This window comes from Protopterus annectens, chromosome 14.part0 (genome assembly GCF_019279795.1).
Source record: "Protopterus annectens isolate FY-2018-M chromosome 14.part0, PAN1.0, whole genome shotgun sequence".
Lineage (NCBI taxonomy): Eukaryota > Metazoa > Chordata > Ceratodontiformes > Protopteridae > Protopterus > Protopterus annectens.
The window spans coordinates 1,001,713,408-1,001,738,277 of record NC_056748.1 but is presented as its reverse complement, the minus strand read 5'-3'; the positions used below and the strand labels follow the sequence as shown (position 1 = coordinate 1,001,738,277).

Sequence of the window (24,870 nt, the reverse complement as noted above, 5' to 3'; positions counted from 1 at the left end):
TCCTGGTGTAATGTCAGTATGTTTACTTTGTGATGCGCTGTCACTTCCTGGTGTAAAGTCAGCATGTTTTTTACTTTGTGATGCTCGGTCACTTCCTGGTGTAATTTCAGCATGTTCCTTACTTTGTGCTGCTTTGTCACTTCCTGGTGTAATGTCAGCATGTTCTTTACTTTATAATGCTCTGTCACTTCCTGGTGTAAGGTCAGCGCGTTCTTTACTTTGTGATGTTCTATCACTTCCTGGTGTAATGTCAGTATGTTCTTTACTTTCTGATGCTCTGTCAATCCCTGGTGTAATGTTAACATGTTCTTTACTTTGTGATGCTCTGACACTTAATGATGTAATGTCAGCATGTTCTTTACTTTGTGACGTTCTGTCACTTCCTGGTGTAATGTCATCATGTTCTTTACTTTGTGATGTTCTGTCACTTCCTGGTATAATGTCAACATGTTCCTTAGTTTGTAACACATTGTCACATCCTAATTCTCATCCTCCCTGTGGAGAAGAAAATGAATGAGCTTAGGTGATGGGGGGAGGGGGCTTGATGATTGAGAACAGGAAATAAAAGAGTACACATCTGGATTGCTGTCCCTCAAAAATCATTAATTCATTCATTCACAAAATTAGGTGAATGACTCCCCTTTTTGATAAACACACAAGCACAGCCTGTCTTTCTGTGTGTGGGATAGCAGCCACAACTACTGTCCATTCAACCTCACCTCACCCCACCCATTATGTCTACAGTTCCATAAATGCACCATGCCCCTTACTACATATTGCTATAGACAGCTAAACACAAAGGTGACCATGCTGTTTGCTCTTTCTCTTCAAATGTCCATCTCCTATGTTGCTAAAAAGCTGCTAAACCAAGATCACACAGGTAACCATGGTGTGTACCTTTCCTTCTGTACCAGTGATAGCAAATAGGCTCACCATGAATGATACATTTATCACAAAACAGTTACGTGTCATATTTATGTGAAGGGTACACAGGCTGTTGATGTAAACCGCATATTGCAAAATGTATCAAATACAGTTTATTTTGCTTGGAACTCTTTTCTATCAGTCTCATTTGAAAATGACCAATGTCCAGAGTACCTTCCTATCTGACAAAAATAATTAATTAAAAACAAAGATGAAAGGACGTCTCAAAGTCATCACATGAATGCGTACAATCTATCTGTACTGTCTGCGAATGAATACAACAAAACTGTGATTCTAACAAAACCACATATGTTAGATGGCCACAAATAAGCATAAGCAAATGAAGTCGTAATGAGATGCAAATGAGAAATGATGTACCAAGGTAATTAGACCTTCTCCAATCTATTTGAGATTTGTAGTTAAAGTCTGGCACTTTTCCACTGACCACAGATCATTGTCAAAGGTAGAGTTGCGCATATTCTATCCACTTTGCAATCCATGATGATGCTGTCACTTGCTGCTAGCCAAGCTATTACCTGGTGTGAGCTGCTTGTCTTGGCCAAGCCAAAACTGCTTGCTCCCAATGACACTCACCAGCAAAAAAGCTGGAAATACTGGCAGAGAATAACACATTATAATTTTGATAGGAGTGGAGAAGGATATTGTAAGGTTCTTAGTGAGTATGTAAGACTCCACAAATGGGCACTGTGGATGCATGGTCATCCTATCCTTGTGGACACAAATATAAGTATAGCCCTCACTATACTTGCCATGGGTGCCTTCCAGAGACAGACTTGGGACACACTGGCTATCTCACAGGCTTCTGCTTTGAGGATAGTATGGCAGTTTTTGGATGTACTGTTGCACTCGTGGATCAGAATATCTAATTCCTAGTGTCACCTCAGGACCAAGCTGGACTATGTTTGCCTTTTATGAGATAGCACATTTCTCTGAGGCACTTGGTGGAATAGATTACACCCATGTTACAATTAGAACCCCATCTTGGTCCACGGTGGGGTTTAGTTGCACCACAGGAAGGACTAACAGTGCACCAATTTCCAAGTAATTTGTGATGCATGGGGGTGCTTCACCAACATTTCTGCCCATAATCTTGGCAATGCACATGATTCCCATATCTGGCACTCTAGCTCACTCTACAACTTTTTACCACATGCTAGGATGCTCAGTGGTCATCCAGTTGGTAACTAGAAAAATACTTTTTTTTTTCTTTTTCATTTAAGTAATTATTCATGGCAAAATGTATTGCATCAATACTAAACCACTTCTGTGTGTTTTGCCCCCCACCTTCTCTCTATTTTTTTTATGACAGGTGATGCTGGATATCTGCTGGAGCGATGGCTTGTGACACCAATGAGAAAATCAAGCGGAGCTGCAAAATGAACAACACAGCCCTGTTCCAGACCTGTACTGTCATAGAGAAGGTCTTTGGTCCAATGAAGAATCAATCAATTTATATGCCTGGATGAGTCTGGGGTGCCCTTCCACATGACCCAGCTACTGCATGCAAGAGTTTTGCAGTAGTAAGTTACCCTATGTGGCAGACACATGCATGACATTAAGTTGCACAAGTAAAGAGGCAGCATCTAGTCCAAAACTATGGACCATGACATTCAGGTTAGTGTTTGCTTTCTTTTAAAATTCACATAGAGTATAAGTGATGCATGCAGCGATATCTGTGGGCTATGCTGTGTGGTGCGTGGTCTGCTGTCACTGTTCGATATTCTTCTCATCTTTAATTTTTTTTTTTTTTTTGTTCCAGAACAGATAATCATATTATTCCAAGTAAAAGTAATGCCTGAGTGCTTACTAACTCCTGTTCAGTGATGTCATAAGTCATTATATAAGGATTAATCACTTGTTAACTGTTTTGCATAATACATTCTGCAGAAGTGCTTTACCTAAGTATTCATGTATTGAATATCTTGACTTGGTATAATTAGTAAAACAAATTACTACAATACTTAAATGAGTTCATATATTGCAATTGAATGACAACATGTTTTCATATTACGCAATGTTTCCTCATTTTGAACTATATTTCCCGTTAAGGTACTACACATCAGATTATTTCATCATGCACAATAATTTCTGGCCTCAGAGACAAAAGAAGGTCATCATTTGTCCAGTGGTGAGAGAGAAGTGTCAGCAGTGTTTGTATACATGGCAGGATACTCATTTTAATCTTTAACTTTCTTATTAGTGTCTCTCTAAATACTTGTGTATTACTACTTTTAAGATGTAAGTCACTTCAGCTGTAACAATGGTAATACATAGAGCATGAATGGTGTTCATCACAACAATCCTATGTTATGACATTCAGCTTCCTTTGTACAGTTCAATAATATTTTAAACAGTATCATTACTTGAATGAAATGCATACAGTTGAAAAGTGTCATAAATCCCCTCTTTTTTACTTTATGTAATAACTTATTCCCCTTCAAGTTAAATATTGGTGTGTATGTGTGTGTGCGTGTGTGTGTGTGTGAGATGGTCAAATAGTAAGTAACAGAAATGTTATACTTGATTCACATTAGGTCATGGTCAAATGTGTCACACACATGTCCTAAAGATTGGCTACGTGATGGTGCAAGTGATTTTGATGAGGGGCTGTCATGACAGCTGGATTGTGAGTTGGTCCAATGTCATAACCTACTTGATGCAGGTGATCCTGCCAGCACTGATCTGACAGGGCTGTGGGACCATAACTGGGATCTAAAATGAGAGGTTCAGCTAGATGTAGATGAAAGCTGATGTGGCCTGCATAAAATAGGTTATGCCTATTCCTTTCTACTAATTATACTACTTTCCTAAGAAGCACTTGTAGTCTCATATGATCTGCCCCCACATTTTCGTACAGTATACCATCCTCTTCCCATTACAAGTCTGACTTCTACTTCAGTTTAGTAAGTCTTGACTAGTTTGTGGCAGCCATGGATGCTTGGTGTATTACCAAACTATGCATCAATTTGATCATGGCATTATCCCTACTCTCTGCCATTTCAATGTAGTTCTGGAAATCTTCACTTATGCCCTACAAGATTCTGACTATTTCCAACTGACCTGTTTGGCAGTGCTCTGAACCCTAACAATGTCATGGCACATTTGCTTCTGGGCAGTCAATATTTTACGTGTTTCCTGGGGTAGCTGTGACAAATTTCTGTACATGGCATTCTTTATAAAAATGTTACCATGGACAATGATGCCTCTGAAATTCTGCCATCATCCTGAAAGTGTTTGTCGAGGTTTGGAGATACTAGTGTTGAGGTGCAGGGGGTTTCTTCCTGTACAAGTGTGAGTGTAATGTCAGAATGTGCTTGGCTTTGTGATGCATTGCCACTTCCTGGTGTAATGTCAGCATGTTCTTTACTTTGTGATGCTCTGTCACTTCCTGGTGTAATGTCAGCATGTTCTTTACTTTGTGATGTTGTTACTTCCTGGTGTAATGTCAGCACGTTCTTTAATTTGTGATGTTCTGTCACTTCCTGATGTAATGTCAGCATATTCTTTACTTTATGATGCTCTGTCACTTCCTGGTGTAAGGTCAGCATGTTCTTTACTTTGTGATGTTCTATCACTTCCTGGTGTAATGTCAGTACATTCTTTACTTTGTGATGCTCTGTTACTTCCTGGTGTAATGTCAGCATGTAAGCATGTTCTTTCTTTGAGTTGCTCTGTCATTCCCTGGTGTAATGTCAACCTGTTCTTTACTTTGTGAAGTTCTGTTACTTCCTGGGGTAATATCAGTATGTTCTTTACTTTGCAATGTTCTGTCACTTCCTAGTGTAATGTCAGCATTTTTTTTACTTTGTGATGTTCTCTCACTTCCTGGAGCAATGTCAGTACGTTCTTTACTTTGTGATGATCTGTCACTTCCTGGTGTAATGTCAGCATGTTCCTTACTTTGTGATGCTTTGTCAATTCCTAGTGTAATGTCAGCATGTTCTTTACTTTGTGATGCTCTGTCACTTCCCAATGTAATGTCAGCATGTTATTTACTTTATGATCCTCTGTCACTTCTTGGTGTAAGGTCAGCATGTTCCTTACTTTGTGATGCTTTGTCACTTCCTAGTGTAATGTCACTATGTTCTTTACTTTGGGATGCTCTGTCACTTCCTGGGGTAATATCAATATGTTCTTTACTTTGCAATGTTCTGTCACTTCCTAGTGTAATGTCAGCATGTTCTTTACTTTGAGATGTTCTGCCACTTACTGGTGTAATGTCAGTATGTTCTTTACTTTTTGATGCCCTGACAATTCCTGGTGTAATGTCAGCATGTTCTTTACTTTGTGATGTTCTGTCACTTCCTTATGTAATATCAGCATGTTCCTTACTTTGTGATGCTTTATCACTTCCTGATGTAATGTCAGCATGTTCTTTACCTTGTGATGCTCTGTCACTTCCTGATGTAATGTCAGCATGTTATTTACTTTATAATGCTCTGCCACTTATTGGTGTAAGGTCAGAATGTTCTTTACTTTGTGATGTTCTATCATTTCCTGGTGTCATGTCAGTATGTTATTTACTTTATGATGCTTTGTCACTTCCTGTTGTAAGGTCAGCATGTACTTTACTTTGTGATGTTCTATCACTTCCTCGTATAATGTCAGCATGTTCTTTACTTTGTGATGTTCTGTCACTTCCTGGTGTAATGTCAGCATGTTATTTACTTTGTGGTGTTCTGTCACTTCCTGGTGTAATCTCAGCATGTTCTTTACTTTGCAATGTTCTGTCACTTCCTGGTGTAATGTCAGTATGTTCTTTACTTTGTGATGCTCTGTCACTTCCTGGTGTAATGTCAGTATGTTCTTTACATTGGATGCTCTGTCACTTCCTGGTGTAAGGTCAGCATGTTCATTGCTTTGTGTTGTTCTGTCACTTCCTGGTGTAATGTCAGCATTTTACTTACTTTGTAATGCTCTGTCACTTCCTGGTGTAATCTCAGCATGTTCTTTACTTTGTGATGTTCTGTCACTTCCTGATGTAATGTCAGCATGTTCTTTACTTTATGATGCTCTGTCACTTACTGGTGTCAGGTCAGCATGTTCTTTATTTTCTGATGTTCTATCACTTCCTAGTGTAATGTCAGTATGTTCTTTACTTTCTGATGCTCTGTCACTTCCTGGTGTAAGGTCAGCATGTTCTTTACTTTGTGATGTTCTATCACTTCCTGGTGTAATCTCAGTATGTTCTTTACTTTCTGATGCTCTGTCACTTCCTGGTGTAATGTCAGCATGTTCTATTCTTTGTGATGCCCTGTCATGCCCTGGTGTAATGTCAGCATGTTCTTTATTTTGTGATACTCTGTCACTTCCTGGTATAATGTCAGCATGTTTTTTACTTTGCGATGTTCTGTCACTTCCTGGTGTAATGTCAGCATGTTCCTTACTTTGTGATGCTTTGCCACTTCCTGGTGTAATGTCAGTATGCTCTTTACTTTGTGATGCTCTGTCACATCCTGATGTAATGTCAGCATGTTCTTTACTTTATGATGCTCTCTCTCTTCCTGGTGTCAGGTCAGCATGTTCTTTACTTTGTGATGTTCTATCACTTCCTAGTGTAATGTCAGTATGTTCTTTACTTCGTGATGCTCTGTCACTTCCTGGTGTAATGTCAGCATGTTCCTTACTTTGTGATGCATTGTCACTTTCTGGTGTAATGTCAGCATATTCTTTACTTTGTGTTGCTCGGTCAGTTCCTGGTGTAAGGTCAGCATGTTTTTTACTTTGTGATGTTCTTTCACTTCCTGGTGTAATGTCAGCATGTTCTTTACTTTGTGATGCTCTGTCACTTCCTGGGGTATTGTCAGCATGTTGTTTACTTTGGTATGTTCTGTCACTTCCTGGTGTAATGTCAGCATGTTCTTTACTTTGTGATGTTCTATCACTTCCTGGTGTAATGTCAGCATCTTCTTTACTTTGTGATGTTCTATCACTTCCTGGTGTAATGTCAGCATGTTCTTTACTTTGTGATGTTCTGTCACTTCCTGGTGTAATGTCAGTATGTTCTTTACTTTGTAATGCTCTGTCACTTCCTGCTATACCTTCAGCATGTTCTTTACTTCGTGATGTTCTGTCACTTCCTGGTGTAATGTCAGCATGTTCCTTACATTGTGATGCTTTGTCACTTCCTGGTGTAATGTCAGCATGTTCTTTACTATATAATGCTCTGTCACTTCCTGGTGTAAGGTCAGCATGTTCTTTACTTTGTGATGTTATATCACTTCCTGGTGTAATGTCAGTATGTTCTTTACTTTGCGATGCTCTGTCACTTCCTGGTGTAATGTCAGCATGTTCTTTACTTTGTGATGCTCTGTCAGTCCCTGGTGTAATGTCAACATGTTCTTTACTTTGTGATGATCTGACACTTAATGGTGTAATGTCAGCATGTTCTTTACTTTGCAATGTTCTGTCACTTCCTGGTGTAATGTCAGCATGTTCATTGCTTTGTAATGCATTGTCACATCCTGATGTAATGTCAGCATGTTCTTTACTATGTAATGCTCTGTCACTTCCTGGTATACTTTCAGCATGTTCTTTACTTTGTGATGTTCTGTCACTCCCTGGTGTAGTGTCAGCATGTTCTTTACATTGTGATGCTTTGTCACTCCCTGGTGTAATGTCAACACGTTCTTTACTTTGTGATTTTTCTGTCACTTCATGGTGTAATGGCAGTATGTTTTATACTTTGCGATGTTCAGTCAATTCCTGGTGTAATGTCAGCATGTTCTATACTTTGTGATGTTTTGTGACTTCCTGGTGTAATGTCAGTATGTTCTTTACTTTGTGATGCTCTGTCACTTCCTGGTGTAATGTCAGCATGTTTTTTACTTTGTGATGTTCTGTCACTTCCTGGTGTAATTTCAGCATTTTCCTTACTTTGTGATGCTTTGTCACTTCCTGGTATAATGTCAGCATGTTCTTTACTTTATAATGCTCTGTCACTTCCTGTTGTAAGGTCAGCATGTTCTTTACTTTGAGATGTTCTGTCACTTCCTGGTGTAATGTCAGCATGTTCTTTACTTTGTGATGTTCTGTCACTTCCTGGTGTAATGTCAGCATGTTCTTTACTTTGTGATGTTCTGTCACTTCGTGGTGTAATGTCAGCATGTTCTTTACTTTGTGGTGTTCTGTCACTTCCTGGTGTAATGTCAGCATATTCTTTACTTTTCAATGTTCTGTCACTTCCTGGTGTAATGTCATTATGAAACCTGATGTGACCTGCATGAAATAGGTTATGCGTATTCCCTTCTACTAATTACAGTACTTTCCTAAGAAGCACTTGTAGTCTCATGTGATCTGCCCCCACATTTTGTACAGTACCCCATCCTCTTCCCATTACAAGTCTGACTCCTACTTGAGTTTAGTAAGTCTTGACTAGTTTGTGGCAGCCATGGATGCTTGGTGTGTCACCAAACTATGCATCAATGTGATCATGGCATTATCCCTACTCTCTGCCATTCCCATGTAGTTCTGGAAATCTTCACATATGCCCTGGGAGATTCTGACCATTTCCAACTGACCTGTTTGGCAGTGCTGTGAACCCTAACAATGTCATGGCACATTTTCTTCTGGGCAGTCAATATTTTACGTGTTTCCTGGGGTAGCAATGACACATTTCTGTACATGGCACCCTTTATAAAAATGTTACCATAATGTTACCATGGACAATGATGCCTCTGAAATTCTGCCATCATCCTGAAAGTGTTTTTCTGGGTTTGGAGATACTGGTGTTGAGGTGAAGGGGGGTTTCCTCCTGTACAAGTGTGACTGTAATGTCAGAATATGCTCGACTTTGTAATGCATTGTGACTTTCTGGTGTAATGTCATCATGTTCTTTACCTTGTGATGCTCTGTCACTTTCTGGTGTAATGTCAGCATGTTCTTTACTTTTTGATGTTCTGTCAATTCCTGATGTAATGTCAGCATATTCTTTACTTTGTGATGTTCTATCACTTCCTGGTGAAATGTCAGAACATTCTTTACTTTGTGATGCTCTGTTACTTCCTGGTGTAATGTCAGCATGTAAGCATGTTCTTTCTTTGAAATGCTCTGTCATTCCCTGGTGTAATGTGAACCTGTTCTTTACTTTGTGATGTTCTGTCACTTCCTGGGGTAATATCAGTATGTTCTTTAGTTTGCAATGTTCTGTCACTTCCTAGTGTAATGTCATCATGTTCTCTACTTTGTGATGTTCTGTCACTTCCTGGAGCAATGTCAGTATGTTCTTTACTTTGTGATGTTCTGTCACTTCCTGGAGCAATGTCAGTATGTTCTTTACTTTGTGATGATCTGTCACTTCCTGGTGTAATGTCAGCATGTTCCTTACTTTGTGATGCTTTGTCACTTCCTAGTGTAATGTCAGCATGTTCTTTACTTTATGATGCTCTGTCACTTCCTGGTGTAATGTCAGCATGTTATTTATGTTATGATGCTCTGTCACTTCTTGGTGTAAGGTCAGCATGTTTGTTACTTTCTGATGTTCTATCACTTCCTGGTGTAATGTCACTATGTTCTTTACTTTGGGATGCTCTGTCACTTCCTGAGGTAATATCAATATGTTCTTTACTTTGCAATGTTCTGTCACTTCCTTGTGTAATGTCAGCATGTTCTTTACTTTGAGATGTTCTGCCACTTACTAGTGTAATGTCAGTATGTTCTTTACTTTGTGATGCCCTGACTATTCCTGGTGTAATGTCAGTATGTTCTTTACTTTTTGATATTCTGTCACTTCCTTATGTAATGTCAGCATGTTCCTTACTTTGTGATGCTTTACCACTTCCTGGTGTAATTTCAGCATGTTCCTTACCTTGTGATGCTCTGTCACTTCCTGATGTAATGTCAGCATGTTATTTACTTTATAATGCTCTGCCACTTATTGGTGTAAGGTCAGAATGTTCTTTACTTTGTGATGTTCTATCATTTCCTGGTGTCATGTCAGTATGTTATTTATTTTATGATGCTTTGTCACTTCCTGGTGTAAGGTCAGCATGTACTTTACTTTGTGATGTTCTATCACTTCCTGGTATAATGTCAGCATGTTCTTTACTTTGTGATGTTCTGTCACTTCCTGGTGTAATGTCAGCATGTCCCTTACTTTGTAGTGTTCTGTCACTTCCTGGTGTAATCTCAGCATGTTCTTTACTTTGCAATGTTCTTTCACTTCTTGGTGTAATGTCAGTATGTTCTTTACTTTGTGATGCTCTGTCACTTCCTGGTATAATGTCAGTATGTTCTTTACATTGGATGCTCTGTCACTTCCTGGTGTAAGGTCAGCATGTTCATTGCTTTTTGATGTTCTGTCACTTCCTGGTGTAATGTCAGCATTTTCCTTACTTTGTAATGCGCTGTCACTTCCTGGTATAATGTCAGTCTGTTCTTTACTTTATCATGCTCTGTCACTTCCTGGTGTAAGGTCAGCATGTTCTTTACTTTGTGATGTTCTATCACTTCCTGATGTAATCTCAGTATGTTCTTTACTTTCTGATGCTCTGTAACTTCCTGGTGTAATGTCAGCATGTTCTATTCTTTGTGATGCTCTGTCACTCCCTGGTGTAATGTCAACATTGTTATTTATTTTGTGATACTCTGTCACTTCCTGGTATAATGTCAGCATGTTTTTTCCTTTGCGATGTTCTGTCACTTCCTGGTGTAGTGTCAGCATGTTCCTTACTTTGTGATGCTTTGCCACTTCCTGGTGTAATGTCAGCTTGTTCTTTACTTTGTGATGCTCTGTCACATCCTGATGTAATGTCAGCATGCTCTTTACTTTATGATGCTCTGTCACTTCCTCGTGTCAGGTCAGCATGTTCTTTACTTTGTGATGTTCTATCACTTCCTAGTGTAATGTCAGTATGTTCTTTACTTTGTGATGCTCTGTCACTTCCTGGTGTAATGTCAGCATGTCAGCATGTTCCTTACTTTGTGATGCATTGTCACTTTCTGGTGTAATGTCAGCATGTTCTTTACTTTGTGTTGCTCGGTCAGTTCCTGGTGTTACGTCAGTATGATTTTTACTTTGTGATGTTCTTTCACTTCCTGGTGTAATGTCAGTATGTTCTTTACTTTGTGATGTTCTATCACTTCCTGGTGTAATGTCAGCATGTTCTTTACTTTGTGATGTTCTGTCACTTCCTGCTGTAATGTCAGTATGTTCTTTACTTTGTAATGCTCTGTCACTTCCTGATATACCTTCAGCATGTTCTTTACTTTGTGATGTTCTGTCACTTCCTGGTGTAATGTCAGCATGTTCCTTACATTGTGATGCTTTGTCACTTCCTGGTGTAATGTCAGCATGTTCTTTACTTTATAATGCTCTGTCACTTCCTGGTGTAAAGTCAGCATGTTCTTTACTTTGGGATGTTATATCACTTCCTGGTGTAATGTCAGTATGTTCTTTACTTTATGAGGCTCTGTCAATCCTTGGTGTAATGTCAACATGTTCTTTACTTTGTGATGCTCTGACACTTAATGGTGTAATGTCAGCATGTTCTTTACTTTGCGATGTTCTGTCACTTCCTGGTGTAATGTCAGCATGTTCTTTGCTTTGTAATGCATTGTAACATCCCGATGTAATGTCAGCATGATCTTTACTTTGTGTTGCTCTGTAAGTTCCTGGAGCAATGTCAGCATGTTTATTACTTTGTGATGTTCTGTCTCTTCCTGGTGTAATATCAGCATGTTCTTTATTTTGTCATGCTCTGTCACTTCCTGGTGAAATGTCAGCAAGTTCTTTCCTTTGTGATGTTGTCACTTCCTACTGAAATATCATCATGTCCTTTACTTTGTGTTGTTCTATCACGTCCTGGTGTAATGTCAGCAAATTCTTTACTTTGTGATGTTCTGTCACTTCCTGGTATAATGTCAGCATGTTCTTTAATATGATGTTCTGTCACTCCCTTGTGTAATGTCAGCATGTTTTTTACTCTGTGATGCTCTGTCACTTCCTGATGTAATGTCAGCATGTTCTTTACTTTTTGATGCTCTGTCACTTCCTGAGGTAAGGCCAGCATGTTCTTTACTTTGTGTTGTTCAATCACTTCCTCATGTAAAGTCAGTATGTTTTTTACTTTGTGATGCTCTGTCACTTCCTGGTGTAATGTCAGTATGTTCTTTACATTGGATGCTCTGTCACTTCCTGGTGTAAGGTCAGCATGTTCATTGCTTTGTGATGTTCTGTCACTTCTGGGTGTAATGTCAGCATTTTCCTTACTTTGTAATTCTCTGTCACTTACTGGTGTAATGTCAGCATGTTCTTTACTTTATGATGCTCTGTCACTTCTTGATGTAATGTCAGCATATTCTTTACTTTATAACGCTCTGTCACTTCCTGGTGTAAGGTCAGCATGTTTGTTACTTTCTGATATTCTATCACTTCCTGGTGTAATGTCACTATGTTCTTTACTTTGGGATGCTCTGTCACTTCCTGAGGTAATATCAATATGTTCTTTACTTTGCAATGTTCTGTCACTTCCTTGTGTAATGTCAGCATGTTCTTTACTTTGAGATGTTCTGCCACTTACTAGTGTAATGTCAGTATGTTCTTTACTTTGTGATGCCCTGACAATTCCTGGTGTAATGTCAGTATGTTCTTTACTTTTTGATATTCTGTCACTTCCTTATGTAATGTCAGCATGTTCCTTACTTTGTGATGCTTTACCACTTCCTGGTGTAATTTCAGCATGTTCCTTACCTTGTGATGCTCTGTCACTTCCTGATGTAATGTCAGCATGTTATTTACTTTATAATGCTCTGCCACTTATTTGTGTAAGGTCAGAATGTTCTTTACTTTGTGATGTTCTATCATTTCCTGGTGTCATGTCATTATGTTATTTATTTTATAATGCTTTGTCACTTCCTGGTGTAAGGTCAGCATGTACTTTACTTTGTGATGTTCTATCACTTCCTGGTATAATGTCAGCATGTTCTTTACTTTGTGATGTTCTGTCACTTCCTGGTGTAATGTCAGCATGTCCCTTACTTTGTAGTGTTCTGTCACTTCCTGGTGTAATCTCAGCATGTACTTTACTTTGCAATGTTCTTTCACTTCTTGGTGTAATGTCAGTATGTTCTTTACTTTGTGATGCTGTGTCACTTCCTGGTGTAATGTCAGTATGTTCTTCACATTGGATGCTCTGTCACTTCCTGGTGTAAGGTCAGTATGTTCATTGCTTTGTGATGTTCTGTCACTTCCTGGTGTAATGTCAGCATTTTCCTTACTTTGTAATGCTCTGTCACTTCCTGGTATAATGTCAGTCTGTTCTTTACTTTATCATGCTCTGTCACTTCCTGGTGTAAGGTCAGCATGTTCTTTACTTTGTGATGTTCTATCACTTCCTGATGTAATCTCAGTATGTTCTTTACTTTCTGATGCTCTGTCACTTCCTGGTGTAATGTCGATGCTCTGTCACTTCCTGGTGTAATGTCAGTATGTTCTTTACATTGGATGCTCTGTCACTTCCTGGTGTAAGGTCAGCATGTTCATTGCTTTGTGATGTTCTGTCACTTCCGGGTGTAATGTTAGCATTTTCCTTACTTTGTAATTCTCTGTCACTTACTGGTGTAATGTCAGCATGTTCTTTACTTTATGATGCTCTGTCACTTCCTGATGTAATGTCAGCATATTCTTTACTTTATACTTTGTGATGTTCTATCACTTCCTGGTGTAATCTCAGTATGTTCCTTACTCTCTGATGCTCTGGCACTTCCTGGTGTAATGTCAGCATGTTCTATTCTTTGTGATGCTCTGTCACTCTCTGGTGTAATGTCAACATGTTCTTTATTTTGTGATGCTCTGTCACTTCCTGGTATAATGTCAGCATGTTTTTTTACTTTGCAATGCTCTGTCACTTCCTGGTGTAATGTCAGCATGTTCCTTACTTTGTGATGCTTTGCCACTTCCTGGTGTAATGTCAGCATGTTCTTTACTTTGTGATGCTCTGTCACATCCTGATGTAATGTCAGCATGTTCTTTACTTTATGATGCTCTGTCACTTCCTGGTGTCAGGTCAGCATGTTCTTTACTTTGTGATGTTCTATCACTTCCTAGTGTAATGTCAGTATGTTCTTTACTTTGGTATGTTCTGTCACTTCCTGGTGTAATGTCAGCATGTTCTTTACTTTGTGATGTTCTATCACTTCCTGGTGTAATGTCAGCATGTTCTTTACTTTGTGATGCTCTGTCACTTCCTGGTGTAATGTCAGCATGTCAGCATGTTCCTTACTTTGTGATGCATTGTCATTTTCTGGTGTAATGTCAGCATGTTCTTTACTTTGTGTTGCTCGGTCAGTTCCTGGTGTAATGTCAGCATGTTTTTTACTTTGTGATGTTCTGTCACTTCCTGGTGTAATGTCAGCATGTTCTTTACTTTGTGATGCTCTGTCACTTCCTGGTGTATTGTCAGCATGTTCTTTACTTTGGTATGTTCTGTCACTTCCTGGTGTAATGTCAGCATGTTCTTTACTTTGTGATGTTCTATCACTTCCTGGTGTAATGTCAGCATCTTCTTTACTTTGTGATGTTCTATGACTTCCTGGTGTAATGTCAGCATGTTCTTCACTTTGTGATGTTCTGTCACTTCCTGGTGTAATGTCAGTATGTTCTTTACTTTGTAATGCTCTGTCACTTCTTGGTATACTTTCAGCATGTTCTTTACTTTGTGATTTTCTGTCACTCCCTGGTGTAGTTTCAGCATGTTCTTTAATTTCTGATGCTCTGTCACTCCCTGGTGTAATGTCAACATGATCTTTACTTTGTGAATTTCCTGTCACTTTTTGGTGTATTGTCAGTATGTTCTATACTTTGCAATGTTCTGTCACTTCCTGGTGTAATGTCAGCATGTTCCTTACATTGTGATGCTTTGTCACTTCCTGGTGTAATGTCAGCATGTTCTTTACTTTATGATGCTCTCTCACTTCCTGGTGTTAGGTCAGCATGTTCTTTACTTTGTGATGTTATATCACTTCCTGCTGTAATGTCAGTATGTTCTTTACTTTGTGATGCTCTGTCACTACCTGGTGTAATGTCAGCATGTCATCATGTTCTGTACTTTGTGATGTTCTGTCAATTCCTGGTGGAATGTCAACATGTTCTTTACTTTGTGATGCTCTGACACTTAATGGTGTAATGTCAGCATATTCTTTACTTTGCGATGTTGTGTCACTTCCTGGTGTAATGTCAGCATGTTCCTTGCATTGTAATGCATTGTCACATCTTGATGTAATGTCAGCATGTTCTTTACTTTGTGTTGCTCTGTCAGTTCCTGGTGTAATGTTAGCATGTTCTTTACTTTGTCATGCTCTGTCACTTCCTGGTGTAATGTCAGCAAGTTCTTTCCTTTGTGATGTTGTCACTTCCTACTGAAATATCAGCATGTCCTTTACTTTGTGTTGTTCTGTCACTTCCTGGTGTAATGTCAGCATGTTCTTTACTTTGTGATGTTCTGTCACTTCCTGGTATAATGTCAGCATGTTCTTTAATATGATGTTCTGTCACTCCCTCGTGTAATGTCAGCATGTTCTTTACTCTGTGATGCTCTGTCACTTCCTGATGTAATGTCAACATGTTCTTTACTTTTTGATGCCTTGTCACTTCCTGAGGTAAGGTCAGCATGTTCTTTACTTTGTGTTGTTCAATCACTTCCTCATGTAATGTCAGTATGTTCTTTACTTTGTGATGCATTTTCACTTCCTGGTGTAATGTCAGCATGTTCTTTACTTTGTGATGCTCTCCCACTCCCTGGTGTAATGTCAAAATGTTTTTTACTTTGTGATGTTCTGTTACTTCTTGGTGTAATGTCAGTATGTTCTTTACTTTGCAATGTTCCGTCACTTCCTGGTGTAATGTCAGCATGTTCTATACTTTATGTTCTGTATTTTCCTGATGTAATGTCAGTATGTTCTTTTCTTTGTGATGCACTGTCACATCCTGGTGTAATGTCAGCATGTTCTTTACTTTGTGATGTTCTGTCACTTCCTGATGTAATGTCGGCATGTTCTTTACTTTGTGAGGTTCTGTCACTTCCTGGTGTAATGTCAGCATGTTCTTTACTTTGTGATGCTTTGTGACTTCCTGGTGTAATGTCAGCATGTTCTTTACTTTGTGATGCTCTTTCACTTCCTGATGTAATGCCAGCATGTTATTTACTTTATGATGCTCTGTCACTTCCTGGTGCAAGGTCAGCATGTTATTTAGTTTTGTGATGTTCTATCACTTCCTGGTATAATGTCAGTACATTCTGTACTTTGTGATGCTCTGTTACTTCCTGGTGTAATGTCAGCATGTCACCATGTTCTTTACTTTGAGATGCTCTGTTACTTCCTGGTGTAATGTCAGTATGTTCTTTACTTTGGGATGCTCTGTCACTTCCTGGGGTAATATCAATATGTTCTTTACTTTGCAATGTTCTGTCACTTCCTAGTGTCAGCAGGTTCTTTTGAGATGTTCTGCGACTTACTAGTGTAATGTCACTATGTTCTTTACTTTGTTATGCCCTGTCATTTCCTGGTGTAATGTCAGTATGTTCTTTACTTTATGATGCTCTGTCACTTCCGGGTGTAAGGTCAGCATGTTCTTTACTTTGTGATGTTCTGTCACTTCCTGGGGTAATATCAGTATGTTCTTTACTTTGCAATGTTCTGTCACTTCCTAGTGTAATTTCAGCATGTTGCTTACTTTGTGATGCTTTGTGACTTCCTGGTGTAATGTCAGCATGTTCTTTACTTTTTGATGCTCTTTCACTTCCTGATGTAATGTCAGCATGTTATTTACTTTATGATGCTCTGTCACTTCCTGGTGTAAGGTCAGCATGTTATTTAGTTTTGTGATGTTCTATCACTTCCTGGTATAATGTCAGTACGTTCTTTACTTTGTGATGCTCTGTTACTTCCTGGTGTAATGTCAGCATGTCAGCATGTTCTTTACTTTGAGATGCTCTGTCATTCCGTGGTGTAAAGTCAACATGTTCTTTACTTTGTGATGTTCTGTTACTTCCTGGTGTAATGTCAGTATGTTCTTTACTTTGGGATGCTCTGTCACTTCCTGGGGTAATATCAATATGTTCTTTACTTTGCAATGTTCTGTCACTTCCTAGTGTAATGTCAGCATGTTCTTTACTTTGAGATGTTCTGCGACTTACTGGTGTAATGTCAGTATGTTCTTTACTTTGTGATGCCCTGTCATTTCCTGGTGTAATGTCAGCATGTTCTTTACTTTGTGATGTTCTGTCACTTCCTTGTGTAATGTCAGCATGTTCCTTACTTTGTGATGCTTTATCACTTCCTGGTGTAATGTAAGCATGTTATTTACTTTATAATGCTCTGCCAATTCTTGGTGTAAGGTCAGAATGTTCTTTACTTTGTGATGTTCTATCATTTCCTGGTGTAATGTCAGTATGTTATTTACTTTGTGGTGTTCTGTCACTCCCTGGTGTAATCTCAGCATGTTCTTTACTTTGCAATGTTTTGTCACTGCCTGGAGTAATGTCAGTATGTTCTTTACTTTGTGATGCTCTGTCACTTCCAGGTGTAATGTATGTTCTTTACTTTGGATGCTTTGTCACTTCCTGGTGTAAGGTCAGCATGTTCATTGCTTTGTGATGTTCTGTCACTTCCTGGTGTAATGTCAGCATTTTCCTTACTTTGTAATGCTCTGTCACTTCCTGGTGTAATGTCAGCATATTCTTTGCTTTGTGATGCTCTGTCACTTCCTGATGTAATATCAGCGTATTATTTACTTTATAATGCTCTGTCACTTCCTGGTGTAAGGTCAGCATGTTCTTTACTTTGTGATGTTCTATCACTTCCTGGCGTAATCTCAGTATGTTATTTACTTTCTGATGCTCTGTCACTTCCAGGTGTAATGTCAGCATGTCAGCATGTTCTTTTCTTTGTGATGCTTTTTCACTCCCTGGTGTAATGTCAACATGTTCTTTATTTTGTGATGCTCTGTCACTTTAAGGTATAATGTCAACATGGTTTTTACTTTGAGATGTTCTGTCACTTCCTGGTGTAATGTCAGCATGTTCCTTACTTTGTGATGCTTTGCCACTTCCTGGTGTAATGTCAGCATGTTCTTTACTTTGTGATGTTCTGTCACTTCCTGATGTAATGTCAGCATGTTTTTTACTTTATGATGCTCTGTCATTTCCTGGTGTCAGGTCAGCATGTTCTTTACTCTGTGCTGTTCTATCACTTCCTAGTGTAATGTCAGTATGTTCTTTACTTTGTGATGCTCTGTCACTTCCTGGTGTAATGTCAGCATGTCAGCATGTTCCTTACTTTGTGATGCATTGTCACTTTCTCGTGTAATGTCAGCATGTTTTTTACTTTGTGTTGCTTGGTCAGTTCCTGGTGTAATGTCAGCATGTTTTTTACTTTGTGATGTTCTGTCACTTCCTGGTGTAATGTCAGCATGTTCTTTACTTTGTAATGCTCTGTCACTTCCTGGTATACCTTCAGCATGTTCTTTACTTTGTGATGTTCTGTCACTCCCTGGTGTAGTCCAAACAGCTACGAAACTACAAACTTTAACCAAAAAATGATTCGCTTAGGCTAAACACTTTGCAACTCACTTTTATTAAAATAAAGTGAAATGTTAACAATTTAAATAACGCTTTTCTTCCTAAACAATGATCGGACTTCTTCAGACAAACTGACAAACATCTGAATAGTAGTGAAAAAGTTGTTTAAATAGCTCATTTTCGCGCCATGATTGTGAATCATGACATAATTTCTTAAAGTGAAACTTCTACTATTACTGCTATAATAATGATGTTATAAATGTCGCTGTTAAAAATCAAATACATTTATTTATTAAAAATAAAAATAAAATTAAAAAGTTCTTTACTTATGTTATGAATTTGATATACTGAAATGATGTTGAAAATGATAATAAATAAAACATTAATAGTTTTAAAAATCTCATCAAATAAATTTTGATTTTGATACGTTTTTTATATATACCTAGACAGCGTTACTATGAATAAATAAATGGATAAGTAAATGGTGGTGTGCTGGAATTTAAAATAAAAAACTATTATTATAAATATTAAAATTTAAAAATGATTCTTCTGATAGACTCTTATTTAATTTTCTATTATTACTAGCATATTTTATTCTAGAGGTAGTGGTAAGAAAAATAAAGGAAAAGTTATATAATGACTATAATACTAATTAGTTATTCTATTATTATATTTATTTTCATTTCTATTTTTATTTTTATTTTATTTAATTTTATTCTATTTTAATATGAATTATCTCTCTAAACTTCGTAATTTTAGGAGACACATTAATGAACATTTCTCATTTAATCCAGGGTGCATAAAGGAATTGAGCCAAATCTGCCATAATAATTCGCTTTTTTCCAGCAAAAGGTTAAAAGTTCCCCCTCGAATATCTTGCTTTACTTGATGAATGACTTTGAAACAAAAGTTATGTTCAGGAAAATCCATAATATGCCTTGCTAGAGCGTTGTCTTCCTTATGCAAATTGATGCTTCTTAGGTGTTCATACACTCTGTCTTTCAACCTACGCTCCATCTTACCTATGAAAAACGAGGGGCAGGCCTGACAAATAGCCACATAAACAACCCCTTTTGAATTGCAGTTGTATTTCCCTTTAGTTTGAATTTTAATTCCATTAATGCATGCTGTTGTTCCTGTGATCATATAGTGGCAGTATGAACAATTGCCACATTGTCCCATTCCTCTCAACAAGGCTGTTAAGTTGACTTGATTATTTCTTTGGAAAATGTCTTTAAAATTGGATCCTTTCTTCCATATAATTTTAGGTTGTAAGCCTAATTTAGATGTTAATGGTTGATCTTCATTAAATATATTCCAGTTCTTCAAAATAATTTCTTTAATGTTAGCAAAATCCAAAGAAAATCATATTATACAAGCTAAATTATACTTAACAGTATGTGATTGTTCCGTTGTTGTGAGCTCGAAATGGGTCACCTCTGGTGACAAACAATTATGATATTGTTTCCTTAATATAGGTTTGAAGTGACCATTTAACCTTTTTATATTGACTTCTTCTATTATGGGGTATAAAAATTGAATAGGGTATTGTCTATTGAGAAACATGTGTTTCAGCTTCAGGCATTCCAAGTCAAAATTCTCATCTCTAGTGATCATTCGTGCAGCTCGGACAAGCTGTCCTTTGACCACGGATTTTTTCTGATGTAAAGGATGTGCACTATGGAAATGCAAAAATTTATTTCAGTAGGTCGATTTTCTGAATATATCTGCTTCATAAACCTGTTGTGATCTGTTCTTAATTAAATTTACATCCAAATATGATATAACATCTTTGTTGAATGTGTAAGTGAAGCATAAAAATTCAGTATTGTTATTAAACATTTCTACAATTTCAGCTGCCTGTTTTTCATCCCCTTGAAATATAATTATAATGTCATCTATGAATCTAGCATAGAAAGTTATGATGCCTTTAAGTAAATCATTATTAAATATTATATATTTAATTTACTTTATAATGCTCTGTCACTTCCTGGTTTAAGGTCAGCATGTTCTTTACTTTGTGATGTTCTATCACTTTCTGGTGTAATCTCAGTATGTTCTTTACTTTCTGATGCTCTGTCACTTCCTGGTGTAATGTCAGCATGTCAGCATGTTCTTTTCTTTGTGATGCTCTGTCACTCCCTGGTGTAATGTCAACATGTTCTTTATTTTGTGATGCTCTGTCACTTCCTAGTATAATGTCAGCATGGTTTTTACTTTGCAATGTTCTGTCACTTCCTTGTGTAATGTCAGCATGTTCCTTACTTTGTGATGCTTTGCCACTTCCTGGTGTAATGTCAGCATGTTCTTTACTTTGTGATGTTCTGTCACTTCCTGATGTAATGTCAGCATGTTCTTTACTTTATGATGCTCTGTCACTTACTGGTGTCAGGTCAGCATGTTCTTTACTTTGTGATGTTGTATCACTTCCTGGTGTAATCTCAGTATGTTCTTTACTTTCTGATGCTCTGTCACTTCCTGGTGTAATGTCAGCATGTCAGCATGTTCTGTTCTTTGTGATGCTCTTTCACTCCCTGGTGTAATGTCAACATGTTCTTTATTTTGTGATGCTCTGTCACTTTCAGGTATAATGTCAGCATGGTTTTTACTTTGCAATGTTCTGTCACTTCCTGGTATAATGTCAGCATGTTCCTTACTTTGTGATGCTTTGCCACTTCCTGGTGTCAGGTCAGCATGTTCTTTACTTTGTGATGTTCTGTCACTTCCTGATGTAATGTCAGCATGTTCTTTACTTTATTATGCTCTGTCACTTCCTGGTGTCAGGTCAGCATGTTCTTTACTTTGTGATGTTCTATCACTTCCTAGTGTAATGTCAGTATGTTCTTTACTTTGTGACGCTCTTTCACTTCCTGGTGTAATGTCAGCATGTCAGCATGTTCCTTACTTTGTGATGCATTGTCACTTTCTCGTGTAATGTCAGCATGTTCTTTACTTTGTGTTGCTTGGTCAGTTCCTGGTGTAATGTCAGCATGTTTTTTACTTTGTGATGTGCTGTCACTTCCTGGTGTAATGTCAGCATGTTCTTTACTTTGTAATGCTCTGTCACTTCCTGGTATACTTTCAGCATGTTCTTTACTTTGTGATGTTCTGTCACTCCCTGGTGTAGTGTCAGCATGTTCTTTACTTTGTGATGCTTTGTCACTCCCTGGTGTAATGTCAGCATGTTCTTTACTTTGTGATGCTGTGTCACTTCCTGTTATAATGTCAGTATGTTCTTTACATTGTGATGCTCTGTCACTTCCTGGTATAATGTCAGTATGTTCTTTAATTTGTGATGTTCTATCACTTCCTGGTGTAATGTCAGCATGTTCCTCACTTTGTGATGCTTTATCACTTCCTGGTTTAATGTCAACATGTTCTTTACTTTGTGATGTTCTGTCGCGTCCTGCTGTAATGTCAGCATGTTCCTTACTTTGTGATGCATTGTCACATCCTTGTGTAATGTCAGCATGTTCTTTACTTTGTATTGCTCTGTCACTTCCTGGTGTAATATCAGCATGTTCTTTACTTTGTGATGCTCTGTCACTTCCTGGTATAATGTCAGTATGTTCTTTACTTTGTGATGTTCTGTCACTTCCTGGTGTAATGTCAAAATGTCAGCATGCTCTTTACTTTGTGATGCTCTGTCTTTTCCTGGTGTAATATCAGTGTGTTCTTTACCTTACAATGTTCTCTCACTTCCTGGTGTAATGTCAGCATGTTATTTACTTTATGATGTTCTCTCACTTCCTGGTGTAATGTCAGCATGTTCTTTACTTTGTGATGCTTTGTCACTTCCTGGAGTAATCTCAGCATGTTCTTTACTTTTTGATGTTCTGTCACTTCCTGGTGTAAGGTCAGAATGTTCTTTACTTTGTGATGTTCTATCACTTCCTCATGTAATGTCAGTATGTTCTTTCCTTTGTGATGCTCTGTCACTTCCTGGTGTAATGTCAGAATGTCAGCATGCTCTTTACTTTGTAATGCTCTGTCATTTCCTGGTGTAATATCAGTGTGTTCTTTACTTTGCAATATTCTGTCACTTCCTGGTGTAATGTCAGCATGTTATTTACTTTATGATGTTCTCTCACTTCCTGGTGTAACGTCAGCATATTCTTTCCTTTGTAATGCTTTGTCAATTCCTGGTGTGATGTCAGCATGTTCCTTATTTTGTGGTGCTTTTGTCACTTCCTGGTTTAATGTCAGCATGTTCTTTACTTTTTGATGCTCTGTCAATGCTCTGTCACTTCCTGATGTAATGTCAGCATATTCTTCACTTCATGATGCCGTGTCACTTCCAGGTGTAATGTCAGTATGTTCTTTAATTTGTGATGCTCTGTGACTTCCTGGTGTAAGGTCAGCATGTTCTTTACTTTATGATGTTCTGTCATTTCTTGGTGTAATGTCAGCATGTTATTTAGTTTATGATGTTCTCTCACTTCCTATTGTAATGTCAGCATGTTGTTTACTTTGTGATGTTCTGTCACTTCCTGGTGTAATGTCAGTATGTTCTTTACTTTGTGATGCTCTGTCACTTCCTGGTATAATGTCAGCATGTTCTTTACTTTGTATTGCTTTGTCACTTCCTGGTGTAATGTCAGCATGTTATTTACTTTGTGATGCTCTGTCACTTCCTGGTATAATGTCAGTATGTTCTTTACTTTGTGATGTTCTGTCACTTCCTGGTATATTGTCAGCATGTTCTTTACTTTGTGATGTTCTGTCACGTCCTGGTGTAATGTCAGCATGTTCTTTACTTTGTAATGTTCTGTCACTCCCTAGTGTAATGTCAACATATTCTTTACTTTGTGATGTTCTGTGTCTTCCTGGTGTAATGTCAGCAAGTTCCTTACTTTGTGATGCATAGTCACATCCTGGTATAATGCCAGCATGTTTTTTACTTTGTGTTGCTCTGTCACTTCGTGGTGTAATGTCAGAATGTACTTGACTTTACGATGCATTGTCACTTCCTGGTGTAATGTCAGCATGTTTTTTACATTGTGATGTTCTGTCATTTCTTGGTGTAATGTCAGCATGTTTTTACTATGTGATGTTCTATCACTTCCTGGAGTAATGTCAGCATGTTGTTTACTTTGTGATGCTGTGTCACTTACTGGTATAATGTCAGCATTTTTTTTACTTTGTGATTTTCTCTCACTTCCTGGTGTAATGTCAGCATGTTCTTTACTTTGTGATGTTCTATCACTTCCTGGTGTAATGTCAGCATGTTATTTACTGTGATGTTCTGTGTCTTCCTGGTGTAATGTCAGCATGTTCCTTACTTGGTGATGCATGGTCACATCCTGGTATAATGTCAGCATGTTCTTTACTTTGTGTTGCTCTTTCACTTCTTGGTGTAATGTCAGGTTGTGCTTTACTTTGTGATGCTCTGGCACTTCCTGGTGTAATATCAGTATGTTCTTTACTTTGTGATGCTCTGTCACTTCCTGGTGTAATGTCAGCATGTTCTTTACTTTGTGATGTTCTCTCACTTCCTGGTCTAATGACAGCATGTTCTTTACTTTGTGATGTTTTGTCACTCCTTAGTGTAATGTCAAACATGTTCTTTACTTTGTGATATTCTGTCACTTTGTGGTGTAACGTCAGTATGTTCTTTACTTTGTAGTGTTCTGTCACTTCCTGTTGTAATGTCAGTATGTTCTTTACTTTCTGATGCTCTGTCACTTCCTGGTGTAATGTCAGTATGTTTTTTACTTTGTTATGTTCTGCCACTTCCTGTTGTAATGTCAGTATGTTCTTTACTTTGTGATGCTCTGTCACTTCCTGGTGTAATGTCAACATGTTCTTTACTTTGTGATGTTCTATCACTTCCTGGTGTAATGTCAGCTTGTTTTTTTTCTTTTGTAATGTTCTGTCACTTCCTGGTGTAATGTCAGCATGTTCTTTTCTTTGTGGTGTTCTGTCACTTTCTGTTGTAATGTCAGCATCTTCTTTACTTTGTGATGTTCTGTCACTTGGAGTAATGCCAGCATCTTCTTTACTTTGTGATGCTCTGTCACTTCCTGGTGTGATGTCAGCATGTTCTTTACTTTGGGATGTTCTGTCATTTCTTGGTGTAATTTCAGCATGTTCTTTACTTTGTGATGCTGTGTCACTTCCTGTTATAGTGTGAGTATGTTCTTTACATTGTGATGCTCTGTCACTTCCAGGTATAATGTCAGTATGGTCTTTAATTTGTGATGCTCTGCCACTTCCTGGTGTACTGTCAGCATGTTCTTTATCTTGTGATGTTCTATCACTTTCTGATTTAATGTCAGCATGTTCCTTACTTTGTGATGCTCTATCACTTCCTGGTGTAATGTCAGCATGTTCTTTACTTTGTGATGTTCTGTCACTTCCTCATATAATGTCAGTATGTTCTTCACTTTGTGATGTTCTGTCACTTCCT

At 38.0% G+C, this 24,870-nt stretch overlaps 3 protein-coding genes across 3 annotated transcripts in view; all 3 read right to left on the bottom strand.

The window, feature by feature from the left end:
* Positions 1-24,870, bottom strand: part of JAKMIP3 (Janus kinase and microtubule interacting protein 3) — a 1,929,353-nt gene that overhangs the window by 1,518,147 nt on the left and 386,336 nt on the right. The window lies entirely within an intron of this gene.
* LOC122788759 (otolith matrix protein OMM-64-like) lies at positions 10,781-15,622 on the bottom strand. Its single transcript, XM_044055652.1, has 5 exons — positions 15,325-15,622; positions 14,991-15,203; positions 14,166-14,666; positions 11,726-12,175; positions 10,781-11,220 (listed from the first exon to the last, which is right to left on the bottom strand). Exons 1-5 carry the CDS (start codon positions 15,620-15,622, stop codon positions 10,781-10,783), a joined length of 1,902 nt encoding a protein of 633 aa, XP_043911587.1.
* Positions 16,752-24,263, bottom strand: LOC122788758 (otolith matrix protein OMM-64-like). Its single transcript, XM_044055651.1, has 5 exons — positions 23,744-24,263; positions 23,075-23,335; positions 21,367-22,059; positions 18,220-18,465; positions 16,752-17,221 (listed from the first exon to the last, which is right to left on the bottom strand). The coding sequence occupies exons 1-5, from the start codon at positions 24,261-24,263 to the stop codon at positions 16,752-16,754; spliced, it is 2,190 nt and encodes a 729-aa protein (XP_043911586.1).